Genomic DNA, 19,238 nt, shown 5'->3' on the forward strand with positions numbered 1-19,238 from the left:
GTTACATGCACTGCACGTTCATGCTACAGTACAACAAATTCAGTTCTGTGATGGTACCGATGTTCATCCAGTACAATCCTCGTTCAGTTCAAAACAACCCCTTCCCTACCTGTCCCTAACTCTCCTCTGTCCTAGCTGCCAGCTTGCATCGTGGAGATTGAAGGATGTGTCTGATTAACTCTCACTCTGTTGATCCAGTGACATACAAGCAGAGTGGGAATAACAGGACTGTAGCATGTTTCGATGTTCAGGGAATTGAACTTGTAATGTCATTGTTTTGAGAAAAAAATAAGTGAATCATGGTTTTATTGTGATCTTGGTAAACCATAAACTATAACTTGATGACTGCTGTGTGCACTGTAATCAGAATACATGTTTAATACAAAAAAATTGCCAAAAAAACATAAAACATTTGCCAAACCTGCCTCAGACACCTGACTCAAGCATAGTTATTAAAATGTTCATGCTTATTGTGCCCACTGGTGAGAAGGGTACAAAACTAACCACTTCACTGGTCCTCACTCATCCACACTAATGGAACCACCGGGAGGAATGCCTTTCTCCATAAGTGCATACTTAATGTACATACGCATATTTTCAGGGTCCGTCAAAGGGAAGTGCCCATCAATCCACTCAGGGGATTGCGTTAACAAAAAAAAACTGATAACCAATATTTATGAAAAAAGAGAACCTCTGAATTGTGCAGTTCACCATCTTAACCTTTTACGTTCAATAAAGCAAGCTGACATTGAGGGCAACCAGCGTAGCATCAGCCTAAGCTTCTCACCAAGTGTTTTATTGTTAGTGCCAAACAGTTAAAAGTCATAAATAACTTTAAAACCCAGTAAAATTCAAAATGTAATTATCTTCCCTACTTAGCCTCAGGCCCTTCATATATCTTTGCCTGGCTGTCATGCATACATAACACATTTTTAATGACTGGTTACTCACAAATGTACAAAATAATTTCATTCTTCCACCCCCCTCCATGCCTGGGAACATGTCACATCTCTAGGAGACAGGCTGGGGGCAGCAGCCATAGGAAGGGGAGAAGAAGAAGAGGTACAAATATTTGTGGGAAAACCAACGGGGAGACAATACCTGCAGCTCCAACTGTTGTACGACCTGCATCTGCACTCGACACTGGGCTGTGCTCCTGTCGTCTAGGGCGTGTTCATTGTTAAGATGCCTGGAGAACAGAGAATAGGAGAGAAATATGTGAGCATAGTTTGTTTGAATGTTTTACTGTAGCCTCTTTTGAATCAAACATGATATTTGATTACATTACTGTACTGTATGTAGTAATCCCCCTGTTTGGGTATTGGGAAACACAATGTGAGGGGGTGGTGTACTGTACACAGGCTGAGATCAGAACAGGTAAATACTGCGCAGATACCAAATATAAAACTACCAGAATAGTACATGCATAATGTGAAAAGATATACTTCTTTCAGCAAAGATGAATGAAATCCATATTTAATGAGTTGGGATATCTGCTCAAACTTAAGTTGATAGATAAGAGAAATGAGTTTCAGGTTGGATTCGTTTGTTAAATTATGCAGTGCTCCACCAGATTCTCTTTTCAGAGATGGTACTACCCTCTCTGGTCTGGAGATACTCCTTATTTTGGTGGCTTTTTCAGATAATTATGTCATCAAGATTAAGAGAAGTCAAATGAAGCCAGAAGGAAAGGCAAAGGACAACAAGGAGAAGAGAGATGGAATCTGTCACAAACTTGAATTATGAATATAATTATGCATGATTATTTTATACTGCAAAGATGTTCTCTTTTCCTGCCCGTTTCTAACTAATCTAAATAAGTAGCTCGCCCGGCAGCAGACAGGTTTTTTTTCGTGATTTATATAAAATGTTAGAGATAAGGTTCACGAGTGAAGGAAATATGATTGGAGGATTTTTATCAGCCTGCGCATGAATTACTGTTTGAAAATGCTTATGCAGGGGCATTTCATTAATCATTTAATCATAATCCGAGCAGGATGTTTGAACTGATTTCACAAATACCCTTTCATTTCACTACTTCATTATGCTCACTAATGGATCCAATATATTATATATATCATAAATTATATCACATCTTCAGTGACCATGTAGGTCACTGTCACTAGGCATGTCCCTGTGTGCGCGCTGTGGCGACAGCGCAGGGAAGAATAGTGTCCGACGTGCCTGCCGTCTCAGATGCACTTTTTCTGTCATTTACTGCAAATCAAAAGAAGCCAGACCTGACCGGGGCAGCTGCAGGGATAGCCCAGCTGATATGATGGCCCAATAAATCTGAGGGCTCCCCAGCACTCTGGCTATCGCTTAACATACAGACAACACGTTGGTGCATTAAAAAAACAACCATACATACAAAAAACAGACATTCGAGAAGGGATGGAAAATTGATAGTGCTTGAAAGTGAAAATGTGATGTTCAGATGAGGTATAGAATGGTTCAAATCTTTATGTAAAAGAAAGGGCCTTTTTTTCATCGTCCTGCAATTTCAATTTATTAAAATACATTTCTGAAACCATCTGCGACGTACATACAGTGGTTGAAGTTCATAATTTTTACATAAAGACACATTTTAAAAGGCATATCGGAGCAGAGCGTGGACGATAATCCAGCTAAAATTTATTCTGTCCACTCTATGCCTCACATTTATCTGAATAGAATAAAAGGCAATTTAATTAAGTAGGATGGAAAATGAAATGGGTAAACATTTCCAAACATCTTACCAAATTTCAAAGAAAAAAATAATAGGTAAAGACATTTCAACTTCTATTTAACCAACATAGACTGCATTTTCAATAGTGCCTACGTGATGAGCTTTGGAATTCCTCTGTTCACGGAAGCCAAGCGCCTGGCTTCCTTTCATCCTTTGTTACATGAGACTTTTTTCTTCTAATGACATGGAGTCACAGTGCATAATTAATAGGAAATGAAATATTCAAATAGCCCCTAATGCAGCCCTGAGAAGAGTGTCTGGACACGGGAGCTTGGGGTAGGGGGATTGACATCCAGAGAGACTATGAACGTTGGCATGTGTCACTTTCTGGACTTCAAACGAAGCAGATTCTAAAAGCTTTCTGGCAGGATGACAGGCTCTAATGTAAATTGTCATAATAAAATAAGTTTAATAGACATTCTTAAAACAGTCAGCTTTTTACATTTCATTTAGTGGCTTCCGTTATTTCAGTTTTTAATTACATACACCCGCCCTGTACCAACCCTATTGTACATACTGTAGATACTGATTTGGGAATATCTTCTGTCATAATTTTTTGTTGTACGAAATATAAACATTTATAAAAGATATGTTTTACAGCATTTGATTTTGCTGCAAAAAACATTATTCAATAGAGCTGCATCTGATGGGTTTGTCAATTATACAACTAGCTTTAACTACATTCTGTGGCGGTGCATAGTTGGTGTGTTAAACCATTTAATTACTAAGCGGGCATGCACACACAGACACACACAGCTTGGAAACCAAGTTTATATTTAAAATTTTATGAAAGGAGTCAGTTCTCAGAAAACCTTCAGGTAGGAGAGCCTGGTATAGCACTAGAGGGCAGTGCAGTGTTTCACTGGCTTTGACCTTTGAACTGAAGAGGGGTCCTGACCCCTATAAAGAGACCTGGTTTTGATACGTCGCTCCACCCTCTCAGTACCCGCCTCAACACAGGAATAGGATTTGCTCCTTTTTATTTATCAAGATAGTGCATGTAGGTATGTCATGTTTTCTTTAAAAGATAGAATAAATATGCGCACAGTTAAAAACAACATTTCAGTCCTACGTTAGTTGTTACTGTTGGCATGCAGAGCTGAAATCTGGTCGACGTTAGAGTGCTCCTCACCTATCTCTCTCTGGTACACAGTACTCAGTGTTTTACTGGCTTCACACACCTTCTCTGCTGTCTCCTCTCCCTCATGTTCACCACATCTACCTCACGTTCATCCTAAAAATGAACATTTAACATACGCCTAATGGATTCCTTGTTTTTATTTGTGATTCTTATTGAAGAACTGAAGAATCCGTTTTTGGGTTCCATGTGGAAGTGCTTAAGGGTTTGAGAGTTAACACCTTGGTGAGCTGCTCGCACTTTTGCCCGCTCTTAAACAAAGGCGGCTTTGTGGAGTCTTTCTCCTAATGTTTTCTTAACATGTTCCAAGCAGTTTAGGCAGGCAACTAAAGTAAATAAGATGTTGCCATGATAAAAACACTTGTAAAAACATAGCAGAGTGCACTTAGAGACTTTTTGGAGGGAAAGCTTTACCGGGTGTAAGGAATTTAATTCCTCTCACTTCTATAAACAAAGGGTGAGGCAATGTCAGAATACAATAAATAGTGATGGATTGAAAGGGACACTCCCTAAGCGAAAATGTGAGAGAGAAAAGGAGCATCTGTTTGCTCATTATTGATGTGAAGTCAAGACAACTTGGTGGAAATGAGTACTGTATCAAAATACCAAAATACAACAAAACAATATCTTAAATCAAAGTACTGTCACTAATATCATTATCCAAATCCGAGAATCAGTGCAGTAAACACGATGCTATTTTCGCTAATGTATAACGAATTTGAAACGACAAAGAGAATGCTGAAAGTGAACAGCTTGTGAAGTTTTGTCTTCATCTATCTTTTCTGTGTGTGTGAGGGACTGTGCGCATGGAGCACTTGTTTTAGTTTGGGCCCAGGATAATGGAATTGTGTCATATCTTCTGTAAAGTGCGACTAATCCAGGATGACAGAGAACCATTGATCTGCTGCCACACCACAGATGTTTTCATCCTCTCCGTAGCAATGCCGCGGTTATGTGTTGGATTACCCAGAGAACACTGCACACAAGGTTGATTAGTAAAGCAGGGTTGGCTCAGACAGATCCTACAGGACAACAGTCCCCTGTCAGCCTGGACAGGATGCAGAGGAACCTGAGCTGGGTCACAGACAGTCAAATGGAAAAGGCGTTGGACTGATCTTGATAAATACACAGGCTAGTTTTGACTGAAGAGTGAGGAGGGAATAGGTCTTAAAATGACCTAAACTGTTGCTTTCAATGTGAAGTAAATGTGGGCTTTTTTTCTGCATCCTAGTGTCACTTCAAACAAAAGTTGTACAAACAAAAAAAGACAAGAAAACAGATAGACAAGCTCAGAGAGAAGACAAACAGACAAGTGAGGCTGAGGAAGACAGAAAGAGCTGAGAGAGGCAAGCTAAGGCACACACACCAATCCCCTGACCAGTGACAAGGGCAAACATGCGGAGCGCCCAGAGTGTCGGCTGCCACAGATAAACATCCTCCTGGTGTTTGTTTGGGAAAAACGTCCCCAATCACCATGGGGATGACACTTATCACATGAATTAGAGGCCCCTGCAGTTCCCAGAGGAGGCCCCATCCCAGCACCCTGGTAAAGAGGCCCCATCCCACACTGCGGACCCTACAGACAGCACCCACACTCACGGAAAACAACTGGGCGCACCTGTAGTGCCTCTGAGACGGATGGAAGAAGAAGGACTCTAATCGACCTGAAGGAAAGAGGGACTGGAGGGGATACAAAGAGGATATCGGAGAGGCTAAAAGAAACAAACAGGTCTGCTCTGAGGGAAATGGAACTTACTTGAGGAATGATTGAAAGTCATCGAACACCGCCTCACAGCCGGGCCACTTGCACACTCCATGGCCATAGAGAGGGTGGCTGTGGGGAGAATGGTCATCGAGTGTGGATCTGGAGAGATAAGGGGACAGAGAGAGACATGTTAATACCTCTTGATTCATATCTTCACTGTGAATGCAACTTAAAAACACATCATATAACACATGCTACAAATAAGCTCTAAGATTGGTGCCTATGTTTAGTTATTCAGTCCAAAATAAACATAAGTGAAATAAGATGTGTTTGTTGGCGGATTTGTCTTAAATTCTTGCGTTTCTGTTTTCGTCTTTACTAGAAAATACTGGGTTTGTCTTGACCTTTGAACTTTGGACAGTGTGAAATCTGTGTAGCTGTGTGATCATAGCCTCCTCTCCTGTGGGAGCTGGTGACTCTGGTTGGGCTAGCCCTGGTGTTAAAGGGACCCAATCAATATGTAATTATTTAGTGCCAGTGATCCGAGTAGCGGGCCACTTTGATCCAGGCAGCCGGAGGTTCCCACTGTGGCAGGCTCCCCTGCCCTGACCACTGAACCATATCACACAACCCACCTGGAGGACCGGCCCAGACCCACAACAGGAAGCCTCCAAATCCATCTGCCAGCCCCCATTGAGCACAAATAGTAAACACCACCGCCTGTTACCAATTTATGTACTGACAGACCAGCGTTAGCAGGAGCCAGCCCACGCCATCTAAAGGAAGGCTTAGAGGCTCACAACATCAGTCTAAATACCAGGACAGTCTCCACAAAACAAACTCCACAAGATCTTCCATATGGTGAGCAATGTGGATCCCATGAGTAAACCCCAACCAGTGGTGTGCAGAGGCCTGCGTGTGGATGGTGTCTGTTGGAGAGGGAGACAGCCAGCCATATGGACACAGGCACTATACAAGCCACACAACTCTCAGCTACAAGAGCCTGGGGGACTGGCCTATATCGCTACCACCTGGGCTTCTGCCCTCTCCCCCTCTCCCTCTCTCTCTCCCTCTCTCTCTCTCTTTCTCTCTCCAGCACATCGCTGACTCCTCTCCCCCAGTACCAGGACTGCTTATGTAATGGCCTGTTCTCCAGGAGCCTGAGAGGGACAGGACAAGGAGATTCATTAGACCAAATCCCACATTGCAATCATTAGGGATTCATTCTAGCCACCACAGGCTGATTCATATGGATATTCTTCCAGTGTTTTTTTTCTGACTCTTCTGTCTGGAAGACAGTAAAAAAATATTCTAGTTAAGGCATCGTTTAACCAATTCCAAGCATCCATCTGAATTAGAATTACAGAGGAAGAAATCTCACGGAATTAGAAGAAGGAAATTAATCTAATCGTGCTATGCCAATTTTGAGGGATTAAATAGATGTTCAGATTAAAATCTCATTTGTAAAGATGTTAGTAAAACTGTACCTCAAGTAGGACATTTTAAGGGTCGTCACAGGTTTTCTTGTGTTATAATTACTTGCTTAAGAGTTCACATTGTTCATAACATGTGATAATTGCATTGCAATTAAGAGGCAGTCAAGCATTCATGAATGTAGTTAGCAGTTTTTTTTTGTCAGGTCAGAAATATTTTTTAAATTCAATTATGAATAATGCATACGCATTAAAACCTCTGTTTTGATACAGCTAATAAATAGATGGTAGAAGATCTGTTATAATGAGTTTTTAACAAGGCAATGTGTGGACTGGTGAATGTAGCGCTGGATTTTTTAATTTAAAGAGATCCTTTTTAAATTATTTTCTGAGTAGGCCTGTCTGTTAATTCTGTATTAATAAGATATTGAATTGTGGAGTATGCTGGAACTCAGTGAGCCAAACGCTCTCTGAAGGGCCGGCACCAGGAGTGTCCTTTTAAACAGCAGATGACTAAACAGTGTTAAATGACAGAATTGACACTGAATGAGCTACATTAGTGAAATAGTTGAAAAGTGTCAGATTCAGGGGGTGTTCTCCCCATTGTGACCTCATTCTCATTCAGCTCCACAGATCTTCTTGCAGAGTTAAATTTGACTGGCACCCTGGGCAGGTCTTTCAGGATGCTATTATTGTCAGACAGCCTGGGGGAAGAGAACTCTAATGATCTTGTAGCAGCAATGAGGGAAACTGTGTCATTTGCTTCCTTTGGAGAAGAGGAACAAAAAACGCCTATACCTCGTCAGAACGTGTACAGAGCTTCCAGGTGTTGCACTATGTTCACTCGTACACACGGACACACTGCAGGCGAAGGCTCACCTCGTGAAAGTGTGACTGATACCGTGCCTCTATTCTTCCTCAAGATGCTGTGCATCTCGTACACAACATGATCTGAGGGATGATACTCTAGTAGTCTGCAACAGAAGATGAATGACCAGCGGGAGAGGTCAGTCTGGACTTGGTCTGTGAGGCCAGTCACAACATCATCCTTCTCATCAGGAGTATCGATGTCGGTCTATTCCTCTGTGTCCTTACTCCGCTCTCTAGACCTCAACTCCTTTCTCTCCTCTGGCTGCCACTCAAGGGTTTACCCTAAATGATTTAATTAGAATTTTCCTGGTGTAAGACAAATTAAGGGCGAGAGAGGGGAGTGTCGTGCCAAATCAGATTATTTATCTCCTTAACAGATTGCTGAGCTGAAGTCCCTGAGCTGTGGTTACTGATGGTTGCTGGGAAGTAAGTGGGCCAAATGCTTTGTGAGGATGCAATGCTCTCCCACACCAAACCAGCACAGCCCAGTGATGGGAATTGATGTCAGATACAGATCGGAAACATTTCATTTAAATAAGCAAATCATTGAACAAAGAAGACCTGGCTCACACGGGATTGCTTTCCTCCATATTCATGCTTAGACAAAACTGATCTGACTGTCTGTCTGTCTGACTGTATGAGGTATGATAGAAGGCCATGAGCCGTTGTGGTGTGTTCAGACAGACAGGATCTGTCTGTCCTGCCACTGTGTGAGTAAGCGCTCTTTGAGGCAGCTAAAAGCAGGAGTGTGTCTCTACTCTGTGTCAGCCAGGCCGGCAGTGATTGAATTTCTCCTCCTTCCTTAAGACGGAAGTGCAAAGCCTGCGAATGATGCCTGTGGATGCACTTAAGGTTTTAGTTGCAGGCGTCGCTATGCCTGGGCAGATTTTATATGACACATGAAACTAACTACATGGTACTTAGGGCCTGCTGTAAACCTATCTGAGGCCAGCCGGGAAAACAGGGTCCATCAGCAGAAGGCTTGTTTCTGTTGCATGACAAAGGGACTTGCAAAACCGCATCAATTAAAAGTTCATTAAGTTCAGCACTGGGAGGGTGAGTGGATGCTCTCTATTTACGCCTTGGCCCAGCCCGGCCCAGCCCATTATCTCAAACATGATTATTCAAATCCCAGGATTATAACGCCGACGCTTCTCTCATAGCCTTTCATAGAATAATCATACTTAATAATATTTTTTCCCAAGGATTCTGATTAGAATTGAGTCTGCATCATCAAACGAGAGGAATAATGCTCTTGATAGTTCCATGATTTAGGCACATGGAAATGAACACTAGAAAGGATTATTGGTTGTTAAAATCTAAATTAGCGCCATAGAGTTCTTAACAAGGAATGTTTTCTACGCATCCTGAACCAGTTATCTATTCTTCCTTTGCCCTTCGAGAATGTTGCGTTGCTCATCCATAACCGCATCGGGCAGAGCAGCTGAGAAATCACCTGCTTGGCTTTCTGACAGATCTAAGATACTCTGTGAATATTCAACCCCAGATTGCCTTCCTCACTGACGCGTGTGTTAAACTGCTGTTGACATCTTCTTTAATCTCTGACAGGAAGCGCACGGCGGCGGGGGCAGCCTCTCACGCCCGTCTTCTCCAATGTTTCATGGTGCCCTCAGCTGGGACTTGTTGTTGCTCGCTTCCCACTGATGCTCTTGTTGTTTGTTCACATCTGAGGACGTGTGATGGAGCGAGTGTGTCAATATCCTCCCCTCCGATTAGTCTTCAGCCACGTAGCACAAAGCCTGCGCACCGGAGCCTGTGGGCTCTCTCAGATGGGAGTTGCGAGTAGTGTGGCTGGAGATGGCTGTGTGTGTGTGTTTCTGAGTATGTGTGCGTGCACTACTAATGATAGTTTGTGTATCCTTCAAAATACTGGTGTTGTATCTCACTACTAGCAACAAATCCTCCTTATAGATAGCCCCAGTTCTCCCTCTCTGACTGAGCTGATGCAGTGTGAGTCATCAGTCATGTCCTCCAGGCTGGCCCACATTTCCCTACTAGGAGCCCGTGTGAACCCCCATTCACCTCCCAAGGCCTGCCGCTTCAACGTGCTAAATGTGTTTTCATCTGCACTGCTTTCATAATGACACATTGATTTTGATCACTGAAACACAAGTCAGATGTTATGCAGTGAGCTCATGGCGCCTGGAGGCTCCTAACTAGGAGTTCACAGATCATACCTTGGTGTAAGAAAACAAGTAAACGTATTGGATGCCAAATTATTCTTTCCTATAAGACACAGACGTGGCTCGGGGAGTAAACCTGCAATTATTGTGTCAAGAGATTTCAGCAAAACATTCTTTATCTAGCTTGCATTTCAAGAAGTTTGTCTTCAAATATCAGTGTTGTAACACTGCATTTTGTATGTCTAAAGCTCTTCCTGTTAGGCGTGTTCCAGGTAAAGCACTATTTTGTTTTAGTTCTCTAATATATACAATTATATAGATTTTGCTTGGTTTTGTGGAAGATGTGGCTTTGGTTAAATCTCTTTTAAATAGTGAAAATGTTGGTCTGGTATTATGCTGAGAGGGAGAAGGTTGTGAGGTGTGTGTTTATCTGTTGTTGCAAAGACGTGTGTAATTTTCATTTTATTTAAGGAAATGGAGCTAAAGCCACATCTGTAGTTTCCTAAGAACAACTGAAATAATACTACCTTTGACCCCATAATTAATAGTGTGGTGATCCCATTTCCATTACTGCAATCGTTTTTCCAAATCACTCCCTCGTTCCCAGGTGTTTCACTTCAATCCCCAGCTGACGTCAGACACACAGCTTGTGTCTTAATGAAAATAGTAAGGTACTTACAAACTACAAATTAATATTCATCTATAGGCAAATCCCTATGGGAACATGTCCATCAACTCTGCCCCTTCAAGGAATTGTACTTTTAAATGGGAATATGTAGGCCTCCTGTTTGCTTTAGTCAAAGATGACATTATAGAGCATGCCACACCTGAGTTCAACTTGGAGTTTAGAAAAAATAATAAATTAGGAAACACTTAACATTAAGGTTATTAACTACCAATATAACTAGGGTGTAAAAAATTGTATATTCAGATGAATTGCAATGCAATTAAATGGTGTGGTTAGTGGTATGGTTATTACAAGTGTCAGGAGGCACGGTATGGGGGAGGGGTGCACATCGTAGGGGGATGTTGTGAAAGGGCAATGGAAGGCTGTCTTACTAAAATAAGATCAATGTTAACATCCACTTACCTCAGGAAAACCCAACCGCTCCCAGTTTAATTTGTGTTATAACCTTCTAAATCGTAATGCAACGACATAGCAGGTGATATGCAACGACGATGTTGTTGCTATAGGTATTGCCATGGTAGTTAATGTAACATTAGTGTTGACCTAACTTGTACTCCAGTTGTAAAAAATGGGGTGAGATTAGAGTGACACAATCTCCTTTTACTGGACACATTCACTGGTACCCTATGATCATTGGAACCATATAGTCAGGCCCTATCAGTCCAGTAGAGGGTCATTGTGCCCAGTGTCCTACTGTCCAACTGTTGGCTGCCGGGCAGGCTAAACACAGGAGCAGTCGGGGAGGGACTCACGATTCTCGCTTGTGGTTCATGTAATGGCCGTTGGTGGAGACATGCTGGCTGAGCAGAGGGTTCTTCGGCAGCGCCGGGGACGACAGGTCGAGGCCGCGGTGGCCGTTGTTGCTGATGTTGTTCTCCTCCTTCACGTGAGTGTTTGTCACCTCCTTCCACAGCTGCTGCAGCTCTGCTGGAATCATGCCTGAAACAAACAAATTGGATAATTAAATCAATTAACAGCTAATCCAACTCTCTTCGTCGCATAATTAAATCAAAGGGTCTGTAAACAAAGCAGTGTATTAATTAGAAAAGATTTCACTACAGGGTAATGCACTGAGAGCACTTGCCCCAAACCCCCTCCCCCTGCTTCTCCTTGTGATCTGAAGCGTGTTTGTATACACAAATCCCTGGCATTCACACACATTTCATGCCCACAGTAAATAATTAACATCCAGACAAGGCATGAAATCTGAATAATCACCATCATTTTCTCTAACAACAGAGAGGGAGAACACACGCACCAAAAGTTTACAATAACAACACTACAAAAACACGCTACCCCACCTCCTCAAGAAACAGAACCCTGGGGTAATATTCTCAAAAGCGCATTAATGTGCAAAATACTTAAAGCTCTGCACCGCCTCCAATTGACACAGAAGACTTAAACCTTATTTAACAAGTCAAGCACACTGTAGCTCACACTGCCTTTGAACAAAAAAAATCCCTTGAAGACAGAAGACATTTTCTTCTGTTGCAAACCCATCCACAGAGCATGTTCTCTCTGTTTGTGAGTGACAGGGATACTGACACCCTGAACCGGGTTGGGGATGAGGAAGGAGAATGCGCTGTTTGTACACCCCACGTCCCATGTCTGAGAGAACCGAGCCTTTGTTTGCACACAATGTATATGTGAATGTGTCCATCTGTATGGAGTCTGTAACCATGCAGGAGAAGCCTGCTTTCATTTGACATAAATGAGGCAAAAGCTGATAAGGAAAAGAAGATTCAGCCCCACAGGGCTATGTTCTTTGGCTATTTGAATTGTCAGTCAAAATGTATTTGGCTAACCCATATTTCTAATAGCATATTGAAAGATCCAATATGGGAATGTGTGCAAATTTGTATTGGGTATTCAGATCTGTCCTTAAATAAGCCACATGTTTTAGCTATGGTGAAAGAAGCCTTTGGATGAGCAGGGAATTAAACCACAGAGCTATGGGCAAGACCACTCGTTTAACATTACAATTAATTAAATCCATTCTCAAAATGAGCAGTGGCAAATGAAAGATGATTTGCACATGCTTATCTTGGTGGGTTTATATTCACTGGATTTCCCCCCCTTTTCTAATCGCCGGCTCTATAGATACCAGAAGTGGTCCTTTCAAGCAGCAGATCGTAGCACATTGTGCAAAATGCTTAGTGTTCATTTATTCCTGTTGTGGAAAATAACTGTGAGGTAAAGATCTCAATACGATCAGCAAAAATATTTTTAATTTGATAAGCTACTAAAGATTTTAATTATGCTCGTAATGGAGAACATTGGCCTAATGAGGCGAAGGACTCTGGAGAGACGGAGGGGCTAAGAACTGTGAAATGACTCTGATAGGATTGCTGTAAATTCACACTAGATTGTTTGCATATCAAAGAGCAGGAAATGATTGCAGGACAAATCAATAACCTTTCCACGTTCCAAGAAGTGTCTTTCCTCATTCTTATATTCCAGTGTTGCTGCCTCTCCTCCTTCGCCCTGCCTGTCTGTATTCTCTCTCATGCCAACATGTACCTTCATCAAAGGACACGACTGACCAAACATGCCAAATGTTTCTCTTTGGACTGAAGCATGATAATCCCCAATTTGCTTGCCGAACAGTTGCTTAACAGTTGTAATATTACACTTCTATTGTTGTTTGAGTGGTGTGACGGAGCCTTGGGGCGCCAGTTTCCATGGTCGGGCTGGAAGGGGAAGGTCACTGGTGAAGAGTGTCCTGTGCTTCGACAGTGGGAACAATCATTTTCTCCTCACTTGGTGCCCAGTGACAGTGGCCAATGTATTTTTAGCCTGTGTGCTTGACAGGGCGGCCCACACTCCCTCAATTACCCAGCAGTCCCGGTGACCCCAACGCCACTGTTTACTCAGATGAAACCACAGAGGATAGACTCGTCTGATGAGAGGGGTAACGGACTGGGACCAACCTGTCTCTTCCTCTATGTACCCCCTTACTTCTCTCTCATCCCTCTCGGCTTTACCACACTGTCCTCAGTGATCACTGTGATCCAGCCATAATCACACATGAATGATGAATGGCAAGAAAATGTTACATTACAGGAACTCTAATCTCAAATAGAATTACTGTAAACAATAAAAAAAAAAGCTGTTTTCCCTAGCATTCCCTAGTGTTGTACATCCACACAGGACCTCGCAGGATTACAGTGGTGGACATAATAACATTGATTTGTAAATCTTTTTTTTCATCCACAGTTTGTCTATTCTTTATATGCTAGATTGGTTTATCTTTCCTGTTTCATTTTTCACCACAACTATTCCACTCATTATGGGTCAGATATAAAGACAAGCACTTTAAAAAATGTATGTTGTTGGGACAGTTGATTGATCACTGGCCTCCCAACTCAATTTTACCTCTGCAGGTAGCTCTGGCACCCAGACAGGCCGAGCTCTTCAACCTTTTCCTGTCCTTGTCCCTCTGTACCCAAGTGACCATGTTCAAGCAAGCAGAAAGTTGATTTAGGGTTCATAATGACATCAGTTGCAGGCTATCATCCACCGAATAAAAAATAGCCCCTGTGCTCCTGGCTTTTTAAACTCTGCTGTTACTTCTCACACACTGAGCCAGTGCCATGGGGGGACGGTGACACCACTATTAGTTTATTGTTCCATCAGGCACGGACCTTAGGTGCACCCCTGTTTATGTTCCTGTAATCACTGCACCCCTTAGGCCTAAAATATGTTCCTTCCTAATGCTGCAGGAACTATTACCAGTGGCATGCTGCTGGACCAATCAATCACTGACATGGCGGGCATATTACCCACCGCTGTCCCTGATGTGCCATTGCTCAGGGAAGGCTTCATGCCTAGCCACATTCTTTGCTTTTATATTACCAACAAATTTGTCTTGTCACTGTCCCGTTGGCCTGTCCTGGACAACTTAACTGATGTTCTCCAGCGGAGAGAACTCAGTCTGTTACACCACTGCATGGGAGGCCACAGGGCCACTCAGCACACTTTAGCCAATCAGGACAGGCACAGAAAGGGGCGAGCTGTGATGCACACACACACACCTGGCAGCTGCACCTGGCAGAGTGGAGCAGAGCGAACACTGCCGCCTCTCTCACCGTGAACAGGTCAAGAGGAGAGGATTTTTTAGAGGGGAGGGGAGGGGGGTGCTGGATCAAATTCATATTTATGGGACTTATATCCTCCCCAACACATTGTTGTAATTTATAACAGATACTGTCTGACCGCTTCCAAGACTTTGAACATTAATGTCCAGAGAATTTACCGCAAGAGAAACAAATTAAAGTCCAGATAAAGAGAGCATTTGTTCTCTGCCCAAATAGCACTCTCAAAGTCTACACTCAATTACTCTTATCACATTTTGGTAATGATAACTCATTGTGAGTTATCAAGTCTATATTTTATGCACATTTTTAAAAGCACTGTCAGGATCTAGACATTTGACTTAAAAATATATTATTATTGTTGTGTTGTTATCAATGTATTAATTTTGAGCACACTGCACACAGCCTCATTCTCAGGTTGTGCTGTTAAGACCCTCATTGCTACAGCATATAAACCTACAATATATAATGGACAGATCCCTTTTTGGAATGGTAACATTTTCGAATATGTCAAGAGAATTCTCTATCTGATCCCGTGCCTCATTCTTATTCATCACCCCAGGCCCTAATAGAGCACAACGGCTCCTCGTTCTTGTTGCAGTGTTAACTACAGTGGTGGCTGAACACTGGAGATGGGGGCTCAACTCTGTAGGCCTGGGCTGCTGATGCATGAACGCGTTTAGTGATGTGGAAAACAGAAAGGTCATCAATAACTTCAAACAGTCAAGCAGAAAATGTGTAAAATAGGAAGGGAAAGTCAGCCTGATGGTAAGTGTTTTAACAGCTGTTTTAGAACACAGTGTCGACCACCAGTGGTTTTCAAGGGCAGCCTATCTAGCTTCCGCTGGGTAAAACTCAAACTAACCAAATCTGTGCCATGCCCACACATTTTGATGACTAATGCTAAAGGGAAAGAGTACCTGCATGCCACTCTATAATCCTGTATAATCACTGTTAAAATAAATGATCTAACTGTCTGTAATGTGATTGGGTGAAACACCTCTGTTTATTTTATGACAGTAAGTAATCATGTGTAAACAGGATGTTCGGGAACTGTTGTGCAATTCAGTAAAGTACACTAAGCTGCCATATTACTGTTGTAATGCTTTACTCAGAGGGTGTGTGTGTTTGCAAGATATCTGACATAAGGTAATTCAGCGACTTACACTAACAGCACAGCAACCTTCCACGCCTGTGCCTATGGCGATCGTCTGCCAGTGGATGAGTGATTCCATACACAGACCAAACAAAAACATGACTGTACAAACCCTGTTTTTGTTTGCCCATTACCTAAGCTCCCCACGGCTCTCTCCTTTTATCACTCTTATCTTGTTTTTTCAAAACTGTTTGTCTTAGAGCTTGGAATGAATGGTTGATGTCATGTTCCAAAGTATGAAGGAGTCTTTGTCATGGGGCCCTACCCTAAGAAAATATTAAAAAACAAATAAAGACATAAACTTCCTGACCAAACAGGTATTGACTCACCAGCAGCGTTAAGACTGATTTCACAATGAGAAGTTTAGTGGCAGTTGAGTAACAATAGAACTAGTCTTCCATATAGCCGAGATATGGCAACTGGTCACATGTTCTCAGTCAGGGGAGAAGGTAAAAGGCAGTGACACAGGAAGTAGTCTGGCACTGACGGACACAGTACAAAGCCCCATCGGTTAGAGAGAAAGAACAAGCGCTTGGCTAGCGAGCAGTGTACTGTAAAAAAAGTGAAAATCCTGAATGTCCAATACACGTCAACGAGACCAGAACTAGTGCATGTGTGCGTGTATCTTCAGTGTACGTTTAGTAGTTAGCACCACAGTGTGGAGGCGTGTTGCGGGCTACTGACCCTGGGTGAGCGAGTGCAGGGGCAGGGCGGTCTGGCCAGGCTGGAAGGAGAGCAGGCCCTGTCTCTGGAGGTTGAGCAGGTGTTGCTGCTGGAGCTGCTGGACCTGGAGGAGCTGCTGTTGGAAGGCCAACTGCTGGGCCGACACCTGCTGCTGAGGAGCACACACACACACACAGACACACACACACACACACACACACAGACACACACACGGATACACACAAACACACACGGGGGACATGCAGTGAGTAAACACTCATAAAAGTGTGTTTGATGGAAAACAAACACATCCACATAAGAGTACATCTTATCTCTTCTGTACATATTTTGACATCTAAACCTACACTGAAACATGTAAATTCATAAAGTACACACCTAAGCCAAGACACAAACATACTCTTTCAAATGAGAGGCTCAGGGTGCTCTCAATCTACATGGGAACATATAGTACAATACCTACAGATATAGTACAATACCTACATATAGAGTATACGCCATAGTCTCAGATATAGCCCTTACTGTGTGATTGTGTCTCAGCACACTTTAGACAGGTACAAAATGCATCTCTTTCCCTCTTAATTAATGAGGAGTCAGGAGGCAAATGACAAACAATGAAACAACATAGTTAATCATTCATAATAAGAGCCACAGGATTTTAATTATACCCATTCATAATTCAGCAAACAACGTGTGACTAAATCAGACTGTTTAATAAGCACACCAGCAAGTCTCCCTCTACTCTCTGAGGCACAGCGCTGAGCTCAGGGACACGTTCCTAGCCTCTGTGCTTTGACATGGGAGGGAGGGAAGAACAGGCATCTTGTTTATCCCCATGCACCCTGGTAAGGATGCTCCGAGAATCCCTACTCCACTGATAGATTTCTCTCGGAAGAAAGTCAAAAGTGGGAGTGTCCACAAAGAGACATGTTGGGGTTAAAAGGTGTAGAGGAGAGAAGGGTGTGAGGGAGAAGACAGAGGAGAGAGAGGAAGAAAGAAAGTGAGAAAGAGAGAGAGCGAGAGAGTGATAGGGCTGTGTAGTCAGAACAATAAATAGGAGGAAATTATCTAATATCCCCAATCTTCTCCAAATCCAAACAAATGAGAGATGCTATTTAGATAACAGGGCAGTAGAGAAGGAGACAGACATTTAACCCTTTCGTTCACCACAGATTGGACAAAATATGGGCCACCACGTCAAAATATGTCTTATTATTACAACCAGAGATAAAGATCAATCGAGACAAAGCTCACCTTGTTATGCATTTTTTTTTTGCAAATAAAGAGGGCCAAACAAAATAAGCATGTGAGCAGGCAGGATATTAGGGCTCTATATGAGTATACTGGGCCAATCGTCAGGGGAAGGGGGGGGGCACTAAAAGCAGGCCAGGCTGCCAAGCTGTGCACCCCACCCTGTTACCAAACACAGGATACACCACTTTGTTTACTTCTCACAATCGAGCGCATACAAAAAAGGTCTCGGCGCAACACTGCTGTCAGGTCACCAACGGGCGGCTCCGAACCGCTGAAACAGCCAGATAAAACGCTCTCGCCTCCGCCCACCCGGCTCTGCCTGTCAAAGGTCTACCGGCCCCGGCCCCGGCCTCCCTTCCCTTCCCCACACCCAGCCCTGCTCCAGCACTCACTAAAAATAAGACTCTGAAGGCAGTTGGATTTGCTACAACAGCATCACGTAGAGGCCCTGCTCATTACCTCTCTCTGATAAGGAGGATTAAACACTGAGATATACATAGGTGCAAACAGGGAATTCCTCACTGTAGCAGGCTTTTCATCATAAACAAGAGACTATGTGATCTACACTAAAAAAAGGTAAATGAAAGCGCCAATTGATAGAGATCTCGTAGAGCTTTCGCTGAAATGTGTGAAACTAGTGGACTGTGATTTCTTCTGATCTGATCTGTTTCTGAGAGCATGTTCTTTTTCTTAAAGGACCGCCGCTTCTTTTGTCTTCAGCGGTTCTCTGTTCCGTTGCTCCTGTCTGACAGCCTAAGACAAAGATGCTAGTGCTATGGGTGTGGGAGTTCACAGGGAAAAATGTCTTTCATCAATGCCCTAAATAAATATAGGGTGGCTTTTTAAAACCACAAATTGCAAATGAATTTAACTTTCTCCCCTTCAAACTCCTTTCTTCTGGTCTCATCAGCTGACAGGAACTCCTGTGCACTCCCAGCATGCAGACACATTAAAAACGCCTGCCCAACAGACCAAACACGAGGTTAACAAGAAGTGGCACGAGGGAGAGGGAAATACAGTTACTGACAAATGATAAAGAGTGGCAGTGGCAGGCCTTTATTGTCAAGCTTCAAATATAAAGTTAAACATCTTTGAAAAACTAAATTTTGATGTCTTTAAAATAAAAGAGGCACAAAGCAACAACAGGGGGTTATTGTCTGGCAGCCACGGGGGAGGCACAGCGCAATTCTTATTCTGTCTTTTGATGGCTGCTGGAAATGCCACTGAAAAAGAGAAAGAAAAAAAAAACATCGGCAAGAGGAGAGCCTCTTGAGGCTGCATCCATTTCCTGTGATCATACATAATACGCTTCAAAGTTTTACATTTTTTCTTCTTCATTCAGCTCGT

General features: G+C 42.8%; 1 protein-coding gene across 9 annotated transcripts in view; it reads right to left on the bottom strand.

Moving 5' to 3' along the window:
• Positions 1-19,238, bottom strand: part of foxp1b (forkhead box P1b) — a 131,587-nt gene that overhangs the window by 14,436 nt on the left and 97,913 nt on the right. For 7 of the 9 annotated variants that reach the window (XM_062463536.1, XM_062463544.1, XM_062463552.1 and 4 more), the window contains 4 exons: positions 16,641-16,791; positions 11,459-11,645; positions 5,623-5,730; positions 1,102-1,189 (listed from right to left, as the gene is read on the bottom strand). In XM_062463536.1, coding sequence (XP_062319520.1) covers positions 1,102-1,189; positions 5,623-5,730; positions 11,459-11,645; positions 16,641-16,791 — 534 coding nt within the window. The remainder of the gene's footprint in view (positions 1-1,101; positions 1,190-5,622; positions 5,731-11,458; positions 11,646-16,640; positions 16,792-19,238) is intronic. The other 2 variants (XM_062463561.1, XM_062463578.1) reach the window with 1 other exon arrangement.

Source organism: Osmerus eperlanus, chromosome 1 (assembly GCF_963692335.1).
Source record: "Osmerus eperlanus chromosome 1, fOsmEpe2.1, whole genome shotgun sequence".
NCBI classification, from domain to species: domain Eukaryota; kingdom Metazoa; phylum Chordata; class Actinopteri; order Osmeriformes; family Osmeridae; genus Osmerus; species Osmerus eperlanus.